General features: G+C 38.2%; 5 protein-coding genes across 8 annotated transcripts; 2 read left to right on the plus strand and 3 right to left on the minus strand.

The window, feature by feature from the left end:
* Positions 1-529: 529 nt before the first annotated feature.
* LOC115011757 (branched-chain-amino-acid aminotransferase, cytosolic-like) lies at positions 530-5,600 on the plus strand. The gene is given in 9 exon segments (XM_029436982.1): positions 530-538; positions 642-677; positions 679-762; positions 924-1,087; positions 2,703-2,845; positions 2,945-3,030; positions 3,316-3,456; positions 3,954-4,028; positions 4,244-5,600. Coding segments are annotated over 9 exon segments (780 nt in total). The 3' UTR covers positions 4,286-5,600.
* A 754-nt stretch (positions 5,601-6,354) lies between these two features.
* Positions 6,355-11,664, minus strand: LOC115011621 (interferon-induced 35 kDa protein homolog). 2 transcript variants are annotated; one of them, XM_029436762.1, is made up of 10 exons: positions 11,539-11,664; positions 11,182-11,213; positions 10,673-10,753; positions 9,752-9,910; positions 8,530-8,646; positions 8,306-8,450; positions 7,894-8,003; positions 7,603-7,786; positions 7,087-7,202; positions 6,355-6,974 (listed from the first exon to the last, which is right to left on the minus strand). In XM_029436762.1, exons 2-10 carry the CDS (start codon positions 11,194-11,196, stop codon positions 6,768-6,770), a joined length of 1,134 nt encoding a protein of 377 aa, XP_029292622.1. In that variant the 5' UTR covers positions 11,197-11,213; positions 11,539-11,664; the 3' UTR covers positions 6,355-6,767. The 2 variants fall into 2 exon arrangements, with proteins under 2 accessions (XP_029292622.1, XP_029292623.1); XM_029436763.1 differs by lacking the exon at positions 11,182-11,213 and having other exon boundaries at positions 11,539-11,587.
* Positions 11,665-13,260: 1,596 nt separating this feature from the next.
* rpl27 (ribosomal protein L27) lies at positions 13,261-16,130 on the minus strand. The gene is made up of 5 exons (XM_029437705.1): positions 16,055-16,130; positions 15,427-15,509; positions 14,727-14,896; positions 13,845-13,955; positions 13,261-13,346 (listed from the first exon to the last, which is right to left on the minus strand). The coding sequence occupies exons 2-5, from the start codon at positions 15,505-15,507 to the stop codon at positions 13,298-13,300; spliced, it is 411 nt and encodes a 136-aa protein (XP_029293565.1). The 5' UTR covers positions 15,508-15,509; positions 16,055-16,130; the 3' UTR covers positions 13,261-13,297.
* Positions 16,131-16,866: 736 nt separating this feature from the next.
* Positions 16,867-23,281, minus strand: rundc1 (RUN domain containing 1). 3 transcript variants are annotated; one of them, XM_029438548.1, is made up of 6 exons: positions 22,751-23,281; positions 21,645-21,653; positions 21,002-21,160; positions 20,223-20,421; positions 19,990-20,085; positions 16,867-19,725 (listed from the first exon to the last, which is right to left on the minus strand). In XM_029438548.1, exons 1-6 carry the CDS (start codon positions 23,135-23,137, stop codon positions 18,866-18,868), a joined length of 1,710 nt encoding a protein of 569 aa, XP_029294408.1. In that variant the 5' UTR covers positions 23,138-23,281; the 3' UTR covers positions 16,867-18,865. The 3 variants fall into 3 exon arrangements, with proteins under 3 accessions (XP_029294408.1, XP_029294407.1, XP_029294409.1); XM_029438547.1 differs by having other exon boundaries at positions 16,867-19,728; XM_029438549.1 differs by lacking the exon at positions 21,645-21,653 and having other exon boundaries at positions 16,867-19,728.
* A 126-nt stretch (positions 23,282-23,407) lies between these two features.
* On the plus strand, positions 23,408-26,856 carry grna (granulin a). The gene is given in 5 exon segments (XM_029436984.1): positions 23,408-23,428; positions 24,937-25,071; positions 25,074-25,172; positions 25,349-25,606; positions 25,961-26,856. Coding segments are annotated over 5 exon segments (657 nt in total). The 3' UTR covers positions 26,105-26,856.
* The last annotated feature ends 333 nt before the right edge of the window (positions 26,857-27,189 follow it).

The following is a 27,189-nucleotide window of genomic DNA, read 5'->3' on the forward strand; positions in this document are numbered from 1 at the left end:
TTATAATAATAAATTGTGTCCATTCCATAAAAATATTCAATTCACTTGCATATTTTTCCTTTTTGAAATTAGATACAAAAAGTCTCCTACTTCCCTTAAAGTCCATTCTTGTACACTGAAGTTTCGAGTTTCCACATCACATTGTCTAAGTTGCAGTTTGAACCATGACAAGTTAAAAAGTAATCTCTCACGTACTCGTGTTTTAACTTAAGGTGAGCCACAGAGAAACTTTTACCCCTCCAGCAGATGAATGTAGAACAACTCTGCATAAACCACACTCTGCACACTGACGCTCAAACATCAAAGCACAGATACCTTTTCATTTCCAATCTCTCTGATGCAAGCGCTGGTCCTCCTTCAGACTCTGGGTCATTTTTGACGGTGCGCTGTTTGAACTTCTCAGTCATCTCCCGCTGACCGACTCTGCTGGTGACCATATCCTCCTGCTCCTGGATCAGCTCTCTCGTATTTTTTCTTCATGTGTAATGAGAAACTCTTCACCTTTTCTTAGAGGCAACAGCCAACCATTATGGTTTCAGTAACTTTATAGAGGTCAATGCTTTCATTTATACAACTTAATATCATTCCATCTTCATCCTGTGAAGAGGAGCGATTGTTTTAATGTCTTTTTCTCTTTGTAGTCGTTTGACAAAACTGAACTTCTGGAGTGCATCAAGAAAGCTGGTGGAGGTCGACCAGGAGTGGGTTCCCTTCTCCCAGGACGCTAGCCTCTACATCAGACCCACCTTCATAGGAATTGAGGTGAGCTTTAGCTGATGAACTGATTATATTTGTGCAGGTTTCCATCTCAAATGAAGTGATTAAAGGAGCTGGTGTTAAATGTGGTTATATAATATACTTACTGTTGCACTGCTTCCTGCTCATGATTACCCATCCTCTCCTCTTCCTCATCCCTCCTCCAGCCGTCCCTCGGCGTGTCTCGGGCAGGAGAAGCTATGATCTTCGTCATCATCGGCCCAGTGGGCCCGTACTTCGCTACGGGGTCATTCAATCCTGTGTCTTTGCTGGCGGACCCTTCATTTGTCAGGGCTTGGCAAGGAGGCGTCGGGTCCTATAAGATGGGCGGGTGAGTTTGGTATCTCTGTGTCTTTAAGATATTTATTTATATATTGTATAAGGGATAATGTTTAGGGAGATTCAAGACCTCCTGCTCATCCTGTCGCTACATTTAGCGGCGAGCTGCTTACCGATTCGTTTAAGCTGCAGGGCCAGAAATGCCAATTAATGTAATGTAATTTGGTAATTTTCCAAACTGCATTGTGAAGAATCCAAAAACAGACAAAACTGTTTTATATTTGTTTTTAGCAGAATGAAATGATCTCAATGAATACGTCTGGATTGTAGCACAAGCTTTATAACGCTGTCCTTTCTGGGCCAAGCCTCTAAAGTACTTTCGCACCTCAGCTGTGTTTTCTTCAGCAGTGGATCTGGACGAAGTACAACTATTTGGATTTTCCACTTAGCTCATGAAGCGTAGAGAAGACCACAGAGCCAACTGGTGTTGGGTTCAAATCTGAGATGGTTGGAACAATAAACCTTCTTCAAGACAGACCTTTTGTCTCGTCATAGCAGGGAAAGTACAGGTTATTAATGGCAACAGTCACAGCTGCGTAGGACAAGTCTAAATGGTAACACAGTTGACTTATGAGCTTCACAGACGGCAGTATTACAGCTGTCTCACAGCAGAAGACTCTCTCAGAGTAAATGTTAAAGAGCGTGAGTGCCTACAATTTTGTACTACAGATACCATCAGTGCTTCTAATCTCCGCTCATTCCACACAGCCTCTAATCACAGGCCTGCTTCCACACGAGTCTGCTCAGCTACAGTGGGATTATGTAACGCTGCCGAACAGCCACTCGACTCACTAAACCAACGAAATCTGCTCTCAAGCCGGATTTAGCAGCAGCAGCAGTCACGGGACTGCAGGGTGGATATTTAATCGCTATGGCTCTATATTATAATATTACCATGTTTATTTAATGTGGCTTTCATTTGTGTGAAAGCGAGACGAAGAACTGAATCTAAAGTCTGTTCCCAAACATTAGATCCATATCATGAGTTTCTTTTATCAGAAGATATTAACTGAGCTCTCTTCAGCTCTGCTTCCAGCGGTTGTCAACAAGTTCTGATAAATATTGTTAATAATAATAATAATAATAATAAACTTCATTTGTACGCCAGCTTTGCTCCACAAAGTGCTTTAAAATATGGAAAAATAGACGTAAAATGAACAAATGTAATGAAAAACAAAATACATTTGATGATAATTGTTCAAATCAGATGAAATAGAATGCATAACATAAGATTTAAAATAAAACCCACTGAATAATAATACAAATAAAGTAAAAAAATATTCAAATCAGTACCCATATTTGCCGTTTGTGGCAATTGTTGATACGAAATAGATGTTTGAGAGTTTGAAATATCTTATAGCGATTTATTTAGTTATAGTGCATTTTAAACGTAGTGACAAAATGATAAATCTGCACAGCCAAGTATGACTCAGCAAGTGAGTCTCAACTGTTCATTGTTCATTGTTTGATGAAATCTTTGCCGTCACAAGGATATGAAGTTTATAGAAATCATGGCAGTTGGATTCCTTTTTTATTTGTTCAAGGAAGTTCAGGGAAATGTTGTTTTAAATTCATCATTCATCACTCATGTCTTCGGTGTTTTCCAGTAACTACGGTCCTACAATAGCTGTGCAGAACGAGGCGGTGAAGCGCGGCTGTCAGCAGGTCCTGTGGCTGTACGGAGAGCAGGAGGAGATCACTGAGGTCGGCACCATGAACCTCTTCATCTACTGGATCAATGATAACGGAGGTCAGACTCCTTTCTGTCTTGAGAAGTGTTGTTCTGTTCATTACTGTACTGGGTGGAGATACTTAAACACCTTGTAATTGTATGTTTCTGTGTCTGCAGAGAGAGAGTTGTTCACTCCTTCTCTGGATGGCATCATTCTCCCAGGAGTCACCAGACAGTCCCTGCTGGACCTGTCCAGAAGCTGGGTAAGACCCCCAGAGAGGAGCCCAGACCCAGACTCTCACAGACCTCAACAGCACTGATGTTTTCATTCACATCTCCCATAAATTATGTCAAATCTATCCTCTGATCTTTAGTTTTTAAACACAACGTTACAATTTGGCCCCAGCTCAACGAGGGTTAAGCGGGTGAAAGGCCAACCCCGGGTTCACTCCCGTTTTGGAACGAGCTTTGTCCGCTTGGTGTGTTGCATCCCATCTTTGAAAATGATTAATATAAAATAAATGATTTGCTTTCTGTGCGTCTGTCAGGGTGAGTTCAAGGTGACCGAGCGCACGATGGGCATGAAGGAGCTGCTGGAGGCTCTGGAGTCTGGGAGGATCCTGGAGGTGTTCGGCGCGGGGACGGCCTGCGTCGTGTGTCCTGTCGGCAGCCTCCTCTACAAAGGAACGGTAGGAGTTCATCTTCTGTTCCCTTCTAATGTCCACTTTATTCTTATGATTTGCTCATTTTCACCTGGTTACTATAAATCTGAGTATACATACAGATGCTCAGTGGTGCAGGACGTATTCAAACACTCCACTACAAGTAAAGCTCCTGCATTCAAAACCCCACTTACATGAAAGTATTTAAGTTTTACTCAAATGTACTTTAAGTACTCATTGTGTGTGCGATGTATGAATGGTTTTGACCTGGACAGGAAGGCGATAAGGAACTGTAATTTAAAAACTAAAAGCTGTCAGACAAATGTAGTAAAAAGTACAATATTTCCCTCTGAGATGTGTTGTAGAAGTATAAAGTAAGACATCAAATACAAGTAAAGTACAAGTACCTTAAATTCCAGTATTGGCAGCAGGTCAGCGATCAACCTGATCATGATGTTTAAGAATTGAATGCATTGATTGTAAACCTGCTGGGCTAAAAGACAAAATGTCTGTTTCTCTCTCAGACTTACCAGATCCCGACTATGGAGAACGGGCCGGACCTGGCCAAGAGGTTCTACAAAGAGCTTACTGATATTCAGGTGAGTGTACGGCTGCAGGCAAACTTGCATATTGGCGGCTCCAAGTGGCAACAAAAGGGAACTGTTGGAAAGATTCTGAAATATCTTGTCAATCAGTCATCTGTTGCAGCTATAGTTCCTTATTTAACTTTATATTGCAGCTTTAACTTTTACATTCACAAAAGCAATAAATAAAAATGTTTTCCTTTTTGCTCTTGTTCCCTTGCTTCACCCAGTATGGACGCAAATCAAGCGAATGGGCCCCACTGGTCGTCTAAATGGCCGTATTGCACATGCCAATTGTATCAACAGTCCCATGATTCCAGTCTGGACGACCAGCAGCCGCCCCCCCCCACTCTACTCTACTCTCAACCCACTAATGCACTCCTGCATACTTACCTGCCGAGGAGACGGACGCCTCTCTGACGCTCTTCGAAAGCAACTTTTACATCTTTCTTCTCTGTGTGGACTCTCACAGGAGCTTTGGAAAGCAATATTAACAACAATATGCAATGTTTTGAATTGACTGACCCCGACCCTTAACCTCGAGGTATGTAAGACAAAGTAGGACAAATTGCTGTTCAAATATTAAAACTTAAAACTTAAAGATGTGAGGTGGGCGGTGGTGATGTATAATGTATATTAGACTAAACCACATTCAAAACACTAATGTAGTTGAGTAAATCTGTACACAGAAAACACTCCATTCAAGTATTTGTCTCGCATTCACCTGGAGTAGTTCCTTGTGAGGGGCTTACAGTTCATAGCACAAACATTCATTAACATAAACATTGTATTCTGGCATTAACAAAAAAAAAGGCTGTGAGGCCAGTTTACCTCTCGGCATTAGCAATCTTCTACTAACAATAACCCGTACGACTTACTACAACCTGTGTTCCCCCCCCCCCCCCCCCCCCGAAACCTTTTAACTGTTACGTGTGAGTAGAACCTGTAAACGCATCATAGCATAATGTTTTGTTACAGTCGTGTACATAATGATCCGGGAGAGTAACGCTGGTAGTTTTCATGGGGCCACGTCACTTTGACACCAGAGTTTGCACTGAGACCTTGTTAAATGTCAGGTTTGGATTTCAAACCTGGAGAGGTTTTTATGTTTGTTGGTTTTGTTTGTGAAGACGACGACTGCACAAAAACAAATCTTGAGATTAAGAAGGTGTAATAAGACGGCGTGCTGTAGAAGAAAGAGGACGGTTACTCCTGCACTAGTTTGTGTGTAATCATTATGAAAACATAGTGTTGTTGTTTTAGAGGGTTTTAAATTATATTTTTCTTTGTCTTGATGTGAAATTAGGCTGCCTGTCTTCCAAAATACTTGACTGTTTTCTGGCCTTTATGTCCTTCCTCTCTAGTTTTCCTCACTTTGAATGTATTTTTGCTTTTACACACATGCTATCCCTCTCTTCTGTCTAAGTGCCTGACCTCAGTCTGGTGGATCTTCAGCTGCTGTTTTTATTCTTTCCAGTTTGTGCACTAGGGGATGTAGCTGGATTCTTTGTCGGTTTAGTTGTTTAAAATGTGCTGTTACTTTTTAATCGGCTGTAATGTTTTTACAATAAACTTGCTCCAAGTTCAGTTGTTTGTTTGTTTTTTTACATGTATGCAATCCAGAGAATGCCAATCGAACTAGTGTTCATTGTTATTGTGCAGTCGAGGTAAAATCAAACTGGAGTTGGGTTATTCATTTTAAGATTAACTTTCGTCTGTTTTTGCAAATGATCTCGGCATTTATTTGCCAAGTGAACGCTAAAATGCATTCCACACTTTGACTTTTTGAAATAAACCAAAGAATTGTCACCTGAAATTAAAATATTTCAAGGAATTGTTCAACATTTTGGGAAATTATGTTTGTTTCTAGAGTTGGGTTAGCAGTTAAATGTTAAGATTGACACTTAGCACAAAGACTGGGAACGGGGGGGGGGTGAGAAGAAGAGCTAGCCTGGCTCCAAAGGTAACAAAATATATCTCCCAGCGCCTCTAAAGCTAATTAATTAACATGTTATATCTTCTTTGTTTATTCCGTGCAAAAACAGAAGTGTAAAATGACATCAACACTGGACTCTTTCTAGGCAGTAACTTTCTGGAGTCAAAGAATGACCCTACAAAAAATGTCAGTTTTAAACTTTGTTTTTGTGAAAACTAAATGAAAGAGATATAACAAGTTAATAAGTGAGATTTAATAAGTGAGCTTCATCGGTGCCGCTGGATGGATTTTAAAACCCTTCGGACAGAACTAGCTGTTTCTGCGTGTGCTAGCCGGCTGCTAGCTAACCAGCTAGCCGGCTGCTAGCTTGTTAGCTTCGTCTAACGACACAAGAAAGCAGTGAAGTTATTTCATATAAGAGTTATATTTTTTTATTTCTAAAGACAATATATACATGCAGGTCTGTCATTTCATCATGTCACACCACATCATTCACTGAGCAACAGTGTTACAGCAAGCCGTTTACATTCTTGTGTATAAAAAGAAAGTATAGATTCCTTGTTGATTAATGAGGTTATTCTAAGTGCACTCGATTTATCATCGTCATTGATGTCTAATCAGAAAAAAACCCAAAACAGATTAAATATTTTGTTCATGTATGAATAGAGAGGAGGTTTTATAATTCTCAGAATTGATATCAACAATTCTGACCGGAGTCATAGATTCGTTCGAAGAAAAAAAATGGAGAGTGGATCCTGTTCGTTACATCTCACCCTGAAGCTGAATCTCTTTAAGAGCAGCAGTGATGAAGCCATATCTCACTCCTGCTCTTCGTCTGTGGAGACGCCCTCAAACAGGGCCGAGGTGTGCTGACCCAGCGGGTTGTAGAGGATTGCTTCAATCTCTCCTCCGCCGTTGCTCATTTTCTGGAAGTAGATTTCCAGCAGATCCTGCAGGTTCTCCCGCTCCATGATGGTAGGGATACCCGTCAGCAGCACTGTTCGAGGACACGTCAACATCTTGGTCTGAAAGGGAAAACGTACTCCAAACTATTCCATTTTGATAGAAAGTGGCAACAACAAAACGTCCCAGAGAATCTGAGAGTGAAAAGCTTTGTTTCTCCTAACAAATGCTCACCTTTAGGTTTGTAATCTTTCCGTTGAGAAAGGGAGTCACCCTCACTCTGTCCATCTTCTGCTTATTGTGTTGCAGCTTCACGTCATGGTACTCTGTATTTGTCAAACCTCTGGCAACTGACGGTGACGGTGACAATAGAATTAAATCATTTGTTTGTAATTAAAGAGAGCCAGTTTAAAAAATCATAAAGGTAGCGACAAATACAAAGGATAGATTTGTATCTGGCAAACTGATTATTATTGTGTATAGTATTTCTGTTGTATATAGAATATTAGAATATGCTATGTCAAAAGGGAAGTATAATACGCTTCAGTCTACAGCTTTTTGGTCCAACTTTTGTTTTTTTGTAAATGCTTTATTGTTATTTATTTATTTGTATGTGCATTCTTTTTTGGAAAACTGTTAATAAGATAAAATAATCAATAACTACTGCATTCTGAATAAATACCTCTATAAAATGAATATCCCATGAATATGTCAGTATTAAATATAAAATAAAAAGAGAAGCTTGCTCACAGTTATTCTTCACGAAGGCGATGACCACAGTCCCAGAGTCAGGCAGCCATTCACAATCATCCACCTCTCCGCCTCCGTGTTTAGTCTTAGAGAAGTGGTTCTCCAGCCTGCTCAGCAGCATCTCTATGTCCATTTTGGGCAGGTTGGAGACTAATATGTGCAGAGGACTCACCTCAGAGTCTATCTGCGGGACAGACAGACGGACACAGATCACTCACAGGAAATGAATACGGATACTGATCAGACTCGAGAAGGAGTGATACTTTTGTTTTTAAAGGCTCTTTGTTGTACCTCCACCAGGCTGGGCAGCATCAGCCTAACTGGCCGGGCCTCCACAGTGATGCTGAACTCTGCTCCCAGATCCACCTGATGCTTCTCCAATTCCAGGATCTTAGTGGCCACTGAAGACAGAATGACTCCAGAGTCATATCGGCACGACCAGAAGAGCGTAATAAAACATTGCAGTGTTTCTCATTGAGATCATTTACTGGGGTGTTGCACCCAAAAGTAATGGTTCAATGTATTTGTTTGTTTCAAAGTGACCAGTGGCTTGTTTTGTTTTTTAAACACTACAAGCAAAGACATTTCTTTATTTTTTGGCAGAATCCCATGATTCTCATATTGGAAAATCTTACAACCACTAACCTCCGACAAATGCAGATGAATGAAAACACACCTGCAGCAGCTTGCTGAACAAACTCACCGACTTCATCCGCAAATGTAATGAGTGCCGTCCCGTCCTCCATCGGGTAAACTATATGTGGCTTCATGTCGAAGGTTTGCGAGTCGACTCCTTTTCCTGTCGAGCCTTTGAATACGACCTTCCTCTCTGGTACAGCAGTGAACACCTGAAATCAAAAGGTGCAGGTTTACTGGACGTGTGATGGACTGACTGCAGGCGGCGGCGCGTTGAGTTAACAAACGTACTTCTGTCTGCTGTGTCAGATGCTTGTTTTCGGATTCTTCCTCCTTCAGTGCTTCCTCCACTTTCAGGATGTCCTTCATCAGTTTACACTCCTCATCCTTCATCAACTTCACCTTAGCCTGCAAGACAGAAACACTTCAGGAGAAGCAACCTATTACGTCTACTCAGCGGTACAGTTAATGAAAATTATAATTTCTTAAGCAAAAGACTTTTGGTTTTTATTCTAGTCTCTTTAGTTTTTACATCTATTTACTGCTTTTCTTATAAAGCCTTTTTTTCTTTTCATTTTTAATTGTTAACCATGTTTAAATATTAAAATATAAACATAAACACTGTTCAGACTGTGTACTTATCTTTTTGGAAAATTGGATAAAAGAAAAATTCCAGACATAAAAAAAGGATCTTCTCGAGTCAGAGTATGAAAGTGATGCAGTCATGCTGATTGTTTACATATTATAGGATTGATAAACACTAAAGTCTATGAGAAGGTTTTAACCTAAATGTATTTAAAGAAAGTTTTTGAAAGAATACTTACACTGAATTAAACACTTGAATGGTAAACCTTTAAGGAACATTTAATATGTTCAGGTTATAGATGAGAAGAATGATACCACGCTCATGTCTGTACCGCTTTTGTACTTTTCTCTGTTGGTTGAAACTTCCGGTGCGATGCACTTCTGATTGCACCCTAATCAGAGTCATGTTTTACCTTTAAACAGCTGATGGGAAAACACCTGGGACAGGGCCAACAGTGTGGCTTGGTTTAGAGGTTCAACCACCAGAGTGCAGTGCAGCACAACTTTGATTCTATAATATATTTGTACAAGTTGTCAAATCCCACACTTACACTACCTGCAATGATTCAGACCAACTTAAAGATCCCAATAATAATTAATGATAATTATAATAATAAATTGTGTCCAATTCCATAAAAATATTCAATTCACTTGCATATTTTTCCTTTTTGAAATTAGATACAAAAAGTCTCCTACTTCCCTGTAAAGTCCATTCTTGTACACTGAAGGTTTCGAGTTTCCACATCACAATTGTCTAAGTTGCATGTTGAACCATGACAAGTTAAAAAGTAATCTCTACGTACTCGTGTTTAACTGAGATCTAAGGTGAGCACAGAGAAACTTTTACCCCTCCAGCAGATGAATGTGAGAACAACTCTGCATAAACACCACTCTGCACACTGACGCTCAAACATCAAAGCACAGATACCTTTTCAATTCCAATCTTCTCTTGATGCAAGCGCTGGTCCTCCTTCAGACTCTGGGTCAGTTTGACGGTGCGCTGTTTGAACTTCTCAGTCATCTCCCGCTGACCGACTCTGCTGGTGACCATATCCTCCTGCTCCTGGATCAGCTGCTCGTATTTTTTCTGTGGACACACAAACTGCGTTCACTAAACCTTTTGTCTTTTCTGTTTTCTTTTCCATGTATAAGAAATGAATATATTTTACTCAGGTAAGCAAAGTCATGTGCATCTATGTATACACATTCCCCAAATTCAGCCTGACATGTTTTAGCATTATGAGATTTTAAATTTCCCCTTCACTAAGTGGAAATAAGTCTTCGTAGTTCAACATGAGAACTTTGGTATCTTTGGAAACTATGAGAAGTTAAATATTAGTTAATATGAGTCATGAGTCAACATGACAACAGAAAAAGAATACCATCTGGAATCTATCACAGGATAATAATAACCTGCCTGACCTGTGTAATAGCAATTTAAATGTCTACTGTTTAATTATGTACACTGTGTGGGTTTGTATTTACAGTCCACGCTATATGCGAGTGACATCTTTCATATACTGTACATTTTATATTGATATTTCACTGTATGTTTTTATATTGAGAGTCCCTTTTGTACAAAACCTTATGACAATAAACTTGACAACTATATTGTTCATACAGGCAGGACCCTCAAGCATTTCGATTGTTGTAAACGTCTATGCTTATTTCCCATATTTAATTTAAGTGTCACAGATATTTATCTAAATCTGTACTTTCTATTTTTTTTATGTGCCGCTCTGTGCCTACAAACCTGTTCCTCGTTCAACCACAGAGTAAAGTATAATCTACTCTGTGTTAAAACACCATGAATATACTTCTGTCTGATAAACGATGAGATTCAGTGCACCTTGTAATCGTTGATTAAAACCATGATGCCCTCCAAGGTTTCCTCGGACGGCTGTGCGCCCGGCAACACCATAGAGAAATCCTGAAACGCAAACATATATATAAATAAACACCTCAGATTTTATATATTAATGTTAATGATCCATCAAGAGAAATTGTGAGTTATTTAGACATTTGTACGAGGATAAATGACTAATCTTACAAGATAAGGTAGTATTATAATCAGTGGTGGAAGTAATGTACAAGTACAAGTTTCTTTTTCATTTTGTCTTACTTTATAAGTTTACATCACTAAATCAATACAGTTATTTTAAAGCTTTATTTACAATTTTTTTATTTATTTAAAAATTACAATTATGGGATAAAAACAAACTAAAATCCAACAAGCCATAGAGGAATAGCGTTTATCATTATTAAAGATACATTTAGTCAATTATTCTGTGTAATATTTAATTTGTAACAACATAAGCAGGAAGAACAACATCATAAAGAAGCAAAATGACGCCTTACCTCATCTGAAGACATAGCTAAACGAAAGTAATCTGAAATAATTCACAAAACATTAACTTTTACATGGAGTCAGTGTAATAAATGAACATATTAATATTTGCCTAAAGAAGACTTTGTGTCAATGAGGACAAACACAGTCAAACTATAAACTTATATAGAAACATTGAGGCCCTACTTCTCAGATAAACAATCCGCAGACTCAACAACTCTTAGTAAATCAATACGTGAGAATCACTTTGAATAAGTCACTTTCAAAGAGACATCTGAAAACTTCCGCGTTATCGTGGTATTGATGTGTTGAACTAAACGTGACTAAGTTTATTTTTTTATTAAAAAAGCAATTGGATAGGAACTTACGTTAAATCGACGATGTGTGCTGTGAAGACACTAGAGCTCTTCTTTCAGTTTCATTTTCACAGAAGAACTTGAACGCGTCCATCCGCGTGGCGCTGTTGCGCTGCTATTTATAATACCTAAAGCTTATACTTACAATTTAATATGGCGATAGAAATCACAACAGCGGGACAATCAGCTCCTCAAACTAGCAAGTACACTCAAAATCAAAATCATAACTTTGAGCCCACTTACCTATAAAGCCTCATAAATATCCTAAAATTGCTTAAAAGTGCTGAAACGTACAAGCAAGTTGCAAATGTTGCACTTACTATTTAGTGCCTGATTCATTCTCTTTGGTGGTTCCTTGTCGGTAATTGCAGATATGTTTTTGGAGCTCACTAACAGCTACCGCACTGACATTTAATTTAATATACATTAATTTCACTGATATTTACCAAATGTTTATCTTGATGTTATCTTATATCAGTTCCATGGAGCTGTCTCTGTGCTGCAGTCATGTACTCTCCTGTCACATGACTGTGGCTGTGATCACCAAGTTTAAAAACCTTTTTTAAATGTTTTTTATTTAAAAAAAAGACATGAAATACTAATATATCTTACAACACATGATACATTTCATTAAAATGCCCATTTATGTGTCATTTGTAGATAAAATTAATGTCATTAAATTCAAAATTTAGCAGGTTTGAATATTCAAAGTCAGGCCCAGGGACAAGTGATATACAGCAAGAACACAATATGAACAATATGTTTTTGTTTTTCTTATTTCTGCCACAAAACTGACGATGAAGTTGAAGAATCACCCAAATATATAAATAGAAATAAATATATATATTTTATAATATACAATATATATAATTATTGATGCATTAATGGGTTCAGCACTTTAATGATGCAGCTGGTAAAGGTGAAGCTGATAATTATATACAAAAGTACAATTTACAAGTGAAGGCCCTGCATTAAAAATCCGATTTTGAAGTAAACATTAAAAAGTACTTTTAGTATAAAAAGCAAAAGTTCCCAAAAAAAGGCCTGCATTAGTGCTAAATTACATTTATTTTCCAATATTACTGATGCATTCATGCAAGCAGTAGTTTACTGTTGTACTGGACCAAAGTGGAGATAACTTCAGATGAGTAATTAAAATGAGTTTTAAAAGTAATTTAAGTTATAAGAGTAAAAGCATAAAGTATAAAATATGAATCTTCCAGTCAAGTAGATACCTAAAAATTAACTTAAATTGTACTCATTTTATGAGCAGCAGTGGAGAGTAAGTTTAGCCCACTTGTTGTTAATCCTCAACATAATCACTTGTGTGCATTTACAAATGATGTGGAGGGACTTAAAGCATTTCTTTAAGGTATTGGTTAAATAATAGCTTTCGCAATTAGTGCTTTTTTCAAATGTAGCACTTACATGTTTTACTCAACATTAAATTTAAGTTGGCAGCCAGTTTATTGTATTGCACATATAAAATAAACGATTATTAACTACTAAGAATCTACTAAATGTCACCATGTAATTATGTGAAAACAATTTCATTATACAGTTTGGAAGTTATAATCCATTTGAAAAGGATTTTCACAAATATTGTAGGAACCCAACCAGCTGAATCTACAGATCACCACGACCTTCATTCATCTTAACCAGACTGGGGAACTTGGCAGAGATGGAAAGAAATACTTCAAATAACACAAAATGTCAATAAAGAGTCAGTCAAAATCCATTTTTAAACATTTATTTGTGAAAGCGAGTGAAGTTAGAATCTGAGCTTCTGGAAGAACCACTTGTTCTTGCCGGTCTTGTACCTAAAAACAGAACAAACACACGTTAAGCACATTTTCTCTGATGAGACATCACAGGACTGACAGGTGAACTTGTTGATATGCGAGCAAAATTAACTACTTCCAATCAGGGCAACTAATCAAAACTAGTATTTCACAATCTACAACCACACTGCAGCAACTGGAAGGCTTTTTGGTTTAATTAATGATGTTTGTCATCAGGGTTATTACACTAAAAACAAATTATGCATTCACAAAAGACATGATTGTATGAGTGACGGGCATTTCCCCCCCTACAAGTAATGCCGTGAAGGCAATCTCTTATACTAGATATCGTCGTGCACATGGAAATACTGCTTACATTACAAAAAAAATACATTATTATTACGACAACAAACTGATCGATTGTAAAAGTTTCTTCAGATTTGTGCCCAGAGAACACTTTCAAAAATTAAATTTAAATTTCAGTTGAGGGTACATGCACGCTGAACTTGAGAATCAAACATAACTACACAAACTCACCTCTCCTCAAACTTGACCTTGGCCTCCCGTCTGGCTTTGTGCTTGAGAGCGGGATCCCTGAAGACGTCCTTGTTGACAACGGTTTTGTCCAGAGGAATATCCACAGAGTATCTGAGGGAAACGAAGCACAGCGAGGACGTTTGTTTAATTCCTCCACTTATCCAAGGATGGTTTATTGAGCAGAAGGCTCTTTATTCTGTTTTTACATCTGAAGCTTGTCGATACGTCTGAGCAGTTTTAAAATTAGAACCTCAAAGTGCCTCACACGAGAACAGCTGGAAGGTACCGAGAGAAGAACAGCGTTACTTTGTCACTGATCAGATATAATTAAACTGCTCATCAAATCTGTCTCAGTTCACTCCAGTGCATCCAGAGGAATTAAACTCAGAAGTTATACGGCCAATTAATGAGCAACATTTTAGGAACTAAACACTTTAAACATGGAACATATTTAAGTTAAGAGCCACTCTAAACTTACGTCTTATTAGTGTAAACACGTACTTGAGCTTTGATCCACAAGATGTTCAGCTGTATTGTGAATGTTGAACATGTGAAATTATGCTAAACAGATTCTTCACCTGGGGAACTAACGTGCTTCCAAACAGTTTCTGAAAGAGTGCTTGCTGCCTTTTCTATAGGAAAAACATTGGATTTCAATCTAATAATTGTTTAACCTCTTTAAATAAAATGTCTTAAAAAAAAAAAAGAGGAAATGTACAAAGCTAATCTTTTACACAAAGATCGCTTCATGTCTATCATCATAAGTATTATTCCACAGGGCATATTTTACATCAACATTTGTTAGAACAAAAGCAAAACAAATGTGCTGCTTCATGTCAGTAAAACAATGGACTATCCCATCACATAAGAAAAGATACTGACCTGGTGGGCATGAGGTGGTTGTAGTTGAACACCTTGACGAAAGCCTTGATCTTGGACCTCTTGGCAATCTTCTTCTTGCCCATGGTTGTGGTCACCTTACGGGGATAGCGGTCGATGCCTGCGACCAGAGCGTGGCTGTAAGGACGGTCTGTTGTGCCATCATCAATGTTCTGCAAAGAGACAAAGAAATTAGTGAAACTGACCGTAAAAACAGACGATGCTGCATTGACATCATTCCTGCAATTTGATATACTTGACATCTTGTATGAAAATATTGTGGCGACATAAAGAATGAATTTAACTAAAGCTTAACTTCTGGTTTTATCATATCGCAGAAAAATGTTATTGCATTGTTACTTTTTCCTAATATCGTGCAGCCTTAGTACACATACAACGAATTTGATTAGTTTGTTGTTCATCTATTCATACAGAAATAGACAGTTAAAAACAAGGACAACAAAGCTTAAAAGGAAAACATTTAATTGCTATGTATAGAAAACATAGCCTATAAAATAATGGATTAATGTTACAGGTTGCTCCAATATATACACGTAGTTGATGACAACGTTGAAAAAGTGAGTCAAGCTATAGGAGATGATGGAAGCCCTGCCAGTGAATTAACAACTACATCCCTGCTGAGCGTGTACATATTCAGGTAAACATAAGCAGCACATAACATCCATCTAGAGCAGTGTATTACCTTGACGATGACAGCTTTGCGTCCGGCGTAGCGTCCAGCTAGGACCATCACCACCTTCCCAGGCTTCATGAACTTGCCCATTTCTGCCACACAGAAAACATCGTCAAACCTCTGGATCACAACAGCAAACACAAACCCTCACAAGCGACATTACTGACGTGAACACGACCAACTCAAACACTGAAACTTGTGGAAATGTTAAGTTTCCGGCTCGTTGTTGCTGCCTGATTAGCTAGCTATGTTAGCATTAGCATCCCGGTAGGGTACGACTCGCACACAATTTCCAGAGATTGAAATAATATAATTTACTTCTACACACGCAAATTAAACTATAACCGATAGCTAAATTATTCTGAGACGACACAGGACACTACACAGTCTGAACATAGAAACATTAGCTCCTTGAACAGGCGCTTCTGATGAAACTGCCATGTTGAAATTTGCGCTACGGAGACGAAGCGTTGCACTAAACCCTAATTTCCTCCCTTTTAAAAATATAAATACACGAACATAACAGACTCATCTGAGCTAAATGAGTGATTGTCGTAAGTGTGATACAATAAAAACTGTTAAATTGGACAGATTTGGGACGATGGTTGAAGATTGTTTCAAAGGAAATTTCACTCACTGATGCTGTTCAACGGCCACCGCTAACAGGAAAGGAAGCCGAGAAGGATTTTGTGACCTTTGACACCTCAAATCGACATACGTCACTTCCGGGTATATTGTCTTGTTCGTTTTTTTTATTTAATATTAGTATTTATTCATTTTAAATATACAAAATGCATTACACTTCGCATGGATGCTGAACAGTTTTTTTTGAGGATTGTATAAAATAAAAAATAAAATGTGCTTAATTTGTAGCTTAAAGATGTTTTTTAAAAGCAGTGGCGGAATTAGCTAAGTATATTTACTCAAGGACTGTATTCATGTACACATATTAGGTTGTACTTTACTTTAGTATTTCCGTTTCATGCAACTTTATACTTTTACTCCACTACATCTCATAGACTTTACTTTTACTTTTACTGTATTCATCTGACAGCTTGAGTTATTTTTCAGACTATATATGTATATACCCTTCCTGTCCAGTGAAAACCATGTATATGGATTGAGGTAATTCTCCCACTTCTTATGCTAAATAAACTATTTAAAAACCCTATTGGATCAACTGTAAAATGGAGTCACAAAGCTGAAAACCGAGGAAAAATTCACTTCTTACAAATACATTGTTCTCATAGGACTACAACGCTACAAACATACAAGTCTATAGAATATGATGCATTGCTGTAGATTAAACTACCTACAGTATGTAAAGGAGTTAACATTAGCACAACCACAACCAGTTTGCCATTAAAATAAAATAAAACAAAATCTATAGTGTAAAGTTTTGTTCCTCTATTTCTTAAAATCTGAAAGAATACAGACTCATACGCAGCACAGTGGTTCATTAACTATGTTTAATTTGTTTTACAGCTGTGGGTATGCATTAAACATGATAAAAACAAACAGAAAATAAACACATTTCATATATCCCAATATACTATTTGTGATTAGAGCGATTAAATTAAAACAACATAAATAGCACAATTTAAATGACTCAGTGTGTCTATAACAAAGTGTTCTGATATGTTGCCTACTTCAGAGGTGAGTTAAAACATGCTGTGCAATAAATAAATGTCTGTTTACAGAAATCACAACATAACAGCTGAACAAATACAACATAAATGGGGAAAATATAATATATATATAAATATAACATTATATTTAATCCAGATAGCTCAAACTGGCCGCAAAGTTTCCATTTAGACAGCAACATAAAATGAATGCTAAAAATGTGTCTCCAGGTGCACTCAAGTCACAAAGTGCACAGGTTTTTATCTTGGGAAAAACAAACGTAGTGATATTTTATTAACACGTCTACTCTCAGGTTTTGACACATACATGTCGGCCCAGGAACACTGAAAGTTTCAATCCCGTAAACAGCAGGGCAACATACAGCAGACACAAACTAAACCTCAGTTTAATAGCATCTATGGTTTGTACATTCAGTATTTAAGGATAGGATTTGTGCAACTCCGCTGTGTCAGGAAGATAAAAACAAATTTCTCTTCAAAACAAGAAACAAGACTCAACCTTTTATATCCTACAATCATGTACATATGGAACGTAAGCCATTGCATCATTCTTATCATACAATATCACTGTAATTTCAAATGTAACTACACCTGGGATAAGAGAAAAGCAGCAGTTCATACAGGGTCTAACACACCTGCAACACAAAGTGAAAAAGAAGTGATAACAGCTTCCGAGGTTTAAAATGGAGTCATCGATAGCTGCATATTTGTAGACAATGTTAGAAACACATTAACTTCACGATTGATGGAGACATTTTTACATTTCAAGTTGACCCGAGTGCTTTAGGATCAACCATCTGCTACTAGTGATTAACCACCAAAATAATAAATGCCATAGCAGAAGTTACTGTACTTTTCATTTTACTTGCTTATGAAGCTTTATATGACATTGCTCCACCCGATATAAGAGATCTTCTTTCATTTTATGTTCCAGCCATATAACTAAGGTCCTCCTCTTTTAAATGTTCCTCATGTGTCCCACAAGAGTGCCTTCTGTTGTTATGCCCCTAAACTGTGGAACTCACTGCCTCTGGATATTAGAAGGGCAAGCTCTCTGTATTTAAAACATTTTTTTTTAATCCGGCTTTCAATTTGGGGTCATGTGATAACTTTAGTTTTTAAGTTTTCATTGTTTTTTATATATATTTTTTGAAATCCTGTTTATCTATATTAATTTTTTTACTTGCAAAACTGTATCTATTGTTTATTTTGTGTTTGTCTTGTTGTAATTTTGCCATGTGAAGCACTTTGGGCGGCATGTTTTTATGAGAGGTGCTACGGTGTATAAAGTTGAGTTCACTGTGAACGACACATCACAAGCTCTTGTTACTGTGTAGAAGCCACAGTATCGGGTTTTTGCTCATTACATTACAGTACTGATTACTGTACACATCCAACCTCTCTCGTCGCTGCATAGGTTAGGACACTATCATGTACACAGGGGAATGATAACGGTAAGATGAGCACAGGTCAGGAAGGCTTCTCTAAACATGAGGTAATCTCAATCTCCGTTCTAAGGCATGTTTACAGTACACATTGCATTATCACCTTGACATTTTGGCATCTTAAACATAGTGGGATATGCAGATTATGGTTGGCTGAAGCTCACACGACATAATCATTCATGCATGTACTGAAGACACCACATAGTTGCACTTTACTGATGAGTAACTACTTAAATAACCTTTAAAGGTTACATGCTTTTGGTCCTGAATGCCAGGTAAGAGCAGCGTAGTCTAGCTGATAAAATACTGGATTTCTGAGACTGATGTTTCGTTACTTTTCATGGCTGTGATGCCACCTCAGAAAGCATCCTTAATGTTTTTCAGCTGCCGCACAGCCAGGTCCACTGGGAGGTCGAACTTGAGGTGGCTGATGCGGCCCAGGATTCGCAGGGCGCCTTCGAAGCCGGTCTGGGCCATGTAGCTCCAGGGCTGGTAGTGCGGGTGTATCAGAGTGCCAGACTTGCACAGCAGGTTGAGCCACGACACCAGCCGCTGCTCGTTCAGAGCCATGCACACCAGTGCTTTGAACTCTGTGTCTGGTCCTCGTTTGTAGCGTCCGTGCTCCTTCAGCACCGTGTGAATGGCCCACAGCAGAGATTGTTTAGGGGTGACGGTCACCGGACCGCCCCCTAAAGGCAGGCTGAAGGACTGTGAAAGCTGGCGGGCCGGCGTCTCCACAAACGCCTTCCCGTTTTTGGATTGGTAGTATTTAACAAAGAGTTCCCATGGGTGCACGGTCTGTGGGGCTGGTGTGTAAGGAAGCAGGCAGGAGATGGGAGCCAGCACCAGGCTCATCGTCTGGGAGGGGGAGAAGAGGCCATGAGCCAACAAATCTTTCAGAACAATCGCCAGCTCCTTCCTCACCGACGACGTCAGCTCGTCTCGAGGTCCCAGCGCAGAGTTGCTGGTGTAGTTGACGACGTGTTCGAGGGAAGGTTGCCTGCACGAGCCCAGCACCCGCACCTTGTCGACAGCTACCTCTAGACGCTGCAGCAGGGGCCCGTAGTCCTGCAGCGCCGAATCCTGAGGCCAAATGTTCTGAGGGAGGTGGCCGGGGGCGCAGCCGAACTGGCTCGCAGCGAAGATCTGCAGAACGGCGAGGGCTTTCTGGATCAGCTGCAGGCCGGTTTCTCGCATCTTCTCTGCCTGCTCTGGATCTACTGCAGCGAGAGGTGGAGAACCAGAAGAATTGACTTACACTGGACAGCAACACAGGACACTGAGTGGTGGAAAGTAATTAAAGGGCTTATTAAAGTTTAACCGTTACAACATCTTTAAAGACGAACATTTAGGTCATTAGTTAAACACTGTAAAGCAGATTAGACCCCAAATTGGTCGCCGACTATACAGTAATCTACCGGTTTCCTTATTACAAACATTAAATGGTACCTGCAGTTAGAGTTTGATATGAACTGACTGACCTTTCTTCTTCGCTCCTGGAGTTCTGGCATTAGCCCCCGCTGCTTGTGGCTGCTGGCTGTGAGCACCATCTGATAAAAGAGGATTCCCCACCTCATCTTTTGGAAGGAAAAGCAAAGTCATTCATTAAACCAAAAAAAACAAAATGATATAAAAAACAAACAGGAACTGCAGAGAAAACAAGAAACTCATGTCCACTTGAATGATAGTTTGCATTTTATATGAGACCGTGTACCCTGGATGAAGTTGATGAACATCTCCAGGTCTCTGATCTGGGTTTTGAGCTGATCCACCAGCTGCTCTTTGACCCTGGCTGGGTTCACGATCTGAGCAATGGCAGCGTCCACTCTCTGTCTCAGCTCCTCGGGCGACAAGTTCCCGATGTCCTCGTTCAGATTCACATCCAGCTTTTTGATCAACTCGTCAATGATGACCTGAAAAAAAAAAGAAAGATTGAATGGACTGTAGGCGAGTACACCGTTTCCTACAGGTGGAGAAACTATTGGATGGATCACCATGACATCTGGTACAAACATTCCTGCTCTCCACAAGATGAATTGTAATAACTTTGACAGAATTTTTATCTGACGACACTATCAGGTCAAAAATGTATTTGCTGTACTGTGTTTGGTGTCAATTAGCAAATGTTAACACGCTAAATTAAGATGATGAACATATGGTAAACATTAAACCTGCAGGTTGTGAATGGACCAAATGCATTTGGACAGGTTTCCACATGAGAAACATTAAAGCCTGAAGCAATTTAAGAACCAACTCGTTACACCTGATCTGAAACAGGTAAACACCACATTATTATGTCTGACAGGAAAGTTGTGATCATTTGGTTTTAACACCAGACTACAGATTATATCAGTTGGGCCTCCTACATGCTGTAATTATTATATTCAGTATGAAGTTTAAAGTATGATCAGCCAGTCTGACACATCAACACGTGACAGGATTGAACCCAGTTTCAGTGGCGAGTTTTGCATCGTTACACTCTCACAATCCCACCTTCTGTCTCTCCATGACGACAGACTGCGGCAGCGAGTCGTAGCTGCCCTCCTGATAGGCGAAGCGCTCCAGGTCATCCAGCTGTGTCTTCAGTTGGAAAATGAGATCCTTCTGTTTTTCCCTCTGAGCCTCCAGGCGCTCCCTCTTCTCCCGCTCACTCTGACGGGAGAAAAACACAATCATTTGAATTTCTACAGACAGAGAGCGGAGTGATGTGTGTGCAAGCTGCAAATATGCTCTACTAATTGTGATATTATTATTATTCAGTGGGTTTTATTTGACATCTTATAGTATGCATTCTATTTCATCTTATTGTTTACCTTATTTTATCAAGTGTCTTTTAGTTTCCATTAATTATGGCTTTCTACACCGGTGTTTATGTTCATTCTATGTCTATTTTCCCTTATTGTAAAGCATGTGGTGCTGTATTTCTTATATGAAAGGTGTTATACAAATAAAGTTTGTTACTATTAATAATAAAGTTGGACACGGTGATAAAACACTGAGAGCACAAACGGGTTTACTGTATGTCTGTGCAGCAGTTCATCATATACCCAGCTGCTTCTTTTAGTACTTATGTCACAACATTTACACAAAAGTATAGAAAGCAGACTCTCACAGAGACATCAGGTATTATACTCACCAGATCCCCCTGCAAGTAAAGCATGCGACAAGGGAGAAATTACATGAAAAGACCTTTAGGGTGGGGAATATGGTGGAGAAATAAGTCCAAACAATTATTATGTGAGCCCGAGACTTTACATCAGTTAAGACTGAACGTAAAAAATTGCAGGGAAAGAAGCAGGTTGCTTTAACATGGTTGTGTACCGTACACAAAAGCCTTTATTAAACAGATAGTGATCTGCTGGAGGCATTGTAATTGAGCCGCGCTGTGAGTCAACACAAAAGCAACATTTTCCCTCTGAGATAAGAGATCAATGGGAACACAGCAGAGGTGGCGCAGCAGCCCCGAGTGTGACGCAACAAGCACGATTTAATCAGTTTTAATCAGAAACCTCACGAACACTGAGGTGAATCACTTCAGTTAATGTGACCACGTTTAACAGCACAGAGACTCACGCTGTATTTATATCTGGGCATATATGTCTACATGTCTGACTGTAGATTAGTAAGTGTATGAATATCTCTGTGAGTCTGAATATATATTATTTTCACAAATCATTGATTATTACTAGTTTAAATTATTTTTTAAATAGTCAAACATATAAATCCATTTTTTTTCTAAAACCCTAAGTAACCTTTGCAAACTACTGGTTTTGTCTAACTATTAGTCTTGAACCCAAACATATGCAGTTAACTGTCACGTAAGACAAAGAAAGGCAGAGGCTGGACGTAGGGACTATTATGAACTTTTTCCTCAAACATAACTTTAACAAGTATTCGATTATCAGAATAGTTGTTATTATGTTTTTGTAAATTCACTCATTAATTAATTAACTTAATTAATTAATCTTTTCAGCTCTAATCCTGACACACACACACACACACACAAACACACACACACACTTGCCAGCTTCTTGGCAGACACCTGTGGTCATGGATGGAAACACTGCACTGCCTGCATCAATCATAATATATGTAATAAGGATCATTAAAATAGGAAATCTAGGATATTCTGTTATTTCTGTCTTTGTCATATATTCCTGCCATGCAATCAGAGTGTGTGAAAGAGTGTGTAACATCACCATGGTGGTTAGACTTCGTGTGGTATGAAGTAATGAGCCTCACCGAGTTCTCCAGCTGTTTGGCATCCTGAGATCTGCAGCCCACCACATGCGGGCAGCCCCTGAAGGCGAACTCCTCCAGCTCGGCCAGCATCCTCTCCTTCTCGTCGCTCTGGGCGTGAACTATCTGCTTCAGTCGGAACTGAACCTGGGCAAAGTGTGAGGTGAGGGCGAGGAGAGAGGAGTTCAGCAAGTCCTGCTCCTCTTCCAGCTTCTCCAGCCTGACGGCCATTTCCCCCTCGGTGGCCGCGGACGAGCCCCTCTGCTTCGGCTGGCCAGCGCTCCCGCTCTCATCCTCGGGGCTGGCCACAGCGCCTACCGGTGCCCATCGCTCCCCTGCGACGGCGAAGAGAGCCTCGCTGTCCGAGGCTGACAGCTCCTCTGTCGACATTTTAGATGACGGAGATTTACTCCAGTTGTTTATCTACGTCTCCAGCTTATTAACAGTCTGTCTCTAATGTCTGTTGTTTTCTTACGTTGCGCAGACAACAACAAGGATTACCACCGGAGAAGCAGGTGTAACGCCATCTTGGGAAGGATGATTCATATGTCAAAACTAACTGGAAAATACCGGAAGTCGAGCACTTCGACTTCACAATAAAAGCCTCCCTATTACATAAAAGTGCAACTTAAAATATAATTTAAACTGTTGAGAAGCTCGATGTTGAGATCCTCGCCTTATGTAAAGTACCAATACCACATTTAAAATAACACATGTTGAACACGAAGAATGTGTGCTATATATATATTATATGTATAATATATTTATTTATATATATATATATATATATATATATATATATGATAAATATATATATTATATATATATATATATAAATATATTATATAATATATATTATACATATATATTATATATTATATATAATATATATGTCTAATATATATATATATATATATATATAATATATATATATATATATATATATATATATATATATATATATATATACATAATATATATATAATATATATATAAATATATAATATATAATATATAATATATATTATATATTATATATATATATATATATATATATATATATATATATATATAATATATAATATATATGTCTAATATATATATATAATATATTATATATATTATATATATATTATATTTATATTATATATATAATATAAATATAATATATATATTTATATATATTATATATAGCATTTATATTGCTTTTATTGCCTTGTGAAGCACTCACAGCACTAACATTTGAAAAGTGCAACATAAATCAAATGTATTATTATTTAGTAGTATTAAGATTATGGTTATTAATCGATTATGATTATTAATATCATTATTATTATACATTATACATAGTACAATTCCTGCAGTAAGAATGTTACTAACGCAAAGGTAAAGAACTGTAATTAGCAAATTGATAATAATCAGTTATATTCTACAACTGTGAAAACAATATTTAAATAATAATTTGAAATGGCAAACTATGGCATAACACTGCTAATCATTTTATATTTTATATTTGCAGTTAAGTTATGTAGTATTTTGTTATCATAATGACTAATAACTAGGGCATATTATTTTAAGGAAATGTTTTTGTTACTTAATCAACTCCCATATTTAACATTTTAATAAATTAACTCATATATGTTCAACGTTTATTAAAAATATGTACATAAAATTCCACTTAAATTGTAAATTGTGTGTAATTACAAACTACATATATATTATAAATTACACACTAAATGCAAAGGATTTCACCACCTTAAAGCATACAATTACCATCACATATTTTCCCTATTTTATAATTTGATTATGGTATGATAGTATCAAATCACTGTGTGATGTGAAAGGGCTCGCTCCTCATGAACCCAAAGAGATCTGTCCTCAGCTCTACAGAGCTATATAGCATCTTTCTGCTCATTGTCCACGATTTTACTGTTTTGGTTTATTCTCTCTGCTCTCGTAGCCTCGTGTTCACCAGGCAGCTGTTTTTTTAATCAATGACCAAAATAGTTGGCAATTAATTTAGCAGTTGACAAACTAAACGATGAATCAATTCGTCTTTGCAGCTCCATTCATTATTGCAATTTTACAATTGTAGAAGATCACTCGTGTTTTTCACCAGTCTTAGTTTATTCATTTGAATATAATGGATGATGTGATAGTAGCACTTCCACTCTCACTACTCCCATTAGGCTGTGTGCTGCACTGATGGGGACCACTGCTGTCCTAAGGGGACCACATGTAACGAGGACGAGGCCACGTGCGTCAAAGAGGATTTGGTGATTCCCTGGTACACCAAGCATCCAGCCACCAACAGCATTGAGGCATATCCAGCTCTACGCACTGCGACGAGCTGAATCAATGTCCTGAACACACCACTTGCTGCCGGCTTTTGACGGGCGAGTGGGGCTGCTGCCCGATGGAAAATGTGAGCGCTGTGTGTGTGGAGAGGTTACTGTATTGTAAAAGTTGAGATTCTGTCTTAGCCTGTCTTTTATGACAAAGCGAACACGGCCTTGCCTATAAGATTGTTATCTTAGTCAGGGTTTGCTTATTTAAAAGGTGAAGTTAATTCCACTAACCTTGTGCATGCTGTGCCTGCAGGCTGTGTGCTGCCAAAATAAGGAGCACTGCTGCCCACAGGGTTACACCTGCAACATCGCCTCTATGTCCTGTCAGAAGCTCATCCTGCTGGAGCTGGAGAACGTCCCACTAACACCAGTGGATCTGCTCGGGCACCAGTCCCTGATCTTTCCCTCTAACCTTAGAAACGTCCCGTGCGATGAACAAGTCAGCTGTCTAGATGGACAGACCTGCTGCAGGGTGTCTTCCACTACATGGGGCTGCTGTAATTCTCCAAATGTATGATACACAGTCATAACTTCAACCTTTTTGTGATAAAATGTTTAGTTAAAGAGATGTAGACACAATACAGCATTGCATACAAGTATGGTCAGTAAGGTGTAACAATAATATGACAGACCCACAAAATGCACGCATTTAAAGTCACTCTAAGTCACTATATATAGTATATTATATTTGCTTTCTTGCAGAGAGTTAGATGAGAAGATTGATGCCACTCTCATGTCAAACTGGTATCAATCTCAGAAAAAAATGAATGTCAAGCTATACAGTGATAAAAGATATGTCATGTCTTAGATCTTTAATGAAAGTTTTGTGTCAAAAATGACCTTCCTCCCTCTGTCCTCTCCACAGGCGGTGTGCTGCAGCGACATGCAGCACTGCTGTCCCACTGGCTACACCTGCAATGACGTTGGAGACTGCTCCAAGAACACCGTACTCCACTGGCAGGACTGGCATGTGTTCCAAGCCAACAAAAAGAGAGCTCTACTTGTGTGAAAGCATCCTCCCTGTCATTTGTTTCTGCATGCAATGCACTTATTGGAAACAATGTAAAAGGGATTTATGATCATTTCTAAATGCTTTTTTTCAGAAGAAAATTGTAAAAGGTTGAAGGCAACACTGAAATTGAATTGCACTTGGGGTTATGATGCTCTGCAACAACAACAACTACATGTAACAAGATCAGAGCATTGACATTTTAATACCTAATTTATAATCAGATGGATCTTTGTTATTCCAAGCACACAGTTACAAGCTGCTTGAAACTCTACTCTGTCCATTAAATACACTCCACAGGCAATATGATTTTATTCACTGTCAGTTATGTTTCTGTATGTTATGCTTTAACTGCATTATGCTACAAAGTGCACTTCCCTATCAATAATCAGTCACAATTCTGGGTTTAATTAATCATTTTATAATTTTAAATGTATGTATGCATTTGCAGTAGTACTGTTTTCTGGTCATTACTTTGGATATTAGATATATTTGTGGCATAATCTGTTAAATGATTTGATTAGATTTGAAATGATAATAATTTTAAGAGTTTTAATTTTCTTCGACTTGTTGTCACTTGTGTTCTTTTGGGATTTAACACACACCACGTTTGCAAACATGGAGAAATAACATGCTTGGTGCATCTCAATCTGCATAAAACCATGAAACTAATAAACAAAATCTCATGTTACAACCATACCATGTATCAAGTAGATATCTGTTTGTATAAAAATAAATCCTTATCCACCCTTCTGGGATGTCATTTTGCTTTACAGGCTGACATCATACAGTTTGAGCCTTTTCAAGTGATTTGATTTATTATTTGGAATTATCGGGCCTCCCCTTTGTGAGTAGTGTAAAGCTCTGCAGGAATAAAATCGACACCTGATTATACAATTCAGTTTCTTTTTAAATTAAATAATTAAAACATTTTAATTTAATTTAATTATTAAGGGTTATCAAATAAAAAATATACATTAACCAATACAGTTGAATTGTGTAAACATTTGTGCAAAGCAATCAATACAGTAATAGAAATATGGGTAATGTGGGTTTAATAATACTAAACACATACAAATAATGTG

Source organism: Cottoperca gobio, chromosome 8 (assembly GCF_900634415.1).
Source record: "Cottoperca gobio chromosome 8, fCotGob3.1, whole genome shotgun sequence".
Classification (NCBI taxonomy): domain Eukaryota; kingdom Metazoa; phylum Chordata; class Actinopteri; order Perciformes; family Bovichtidae; genus Cottoperca; species Cottoperca gobio.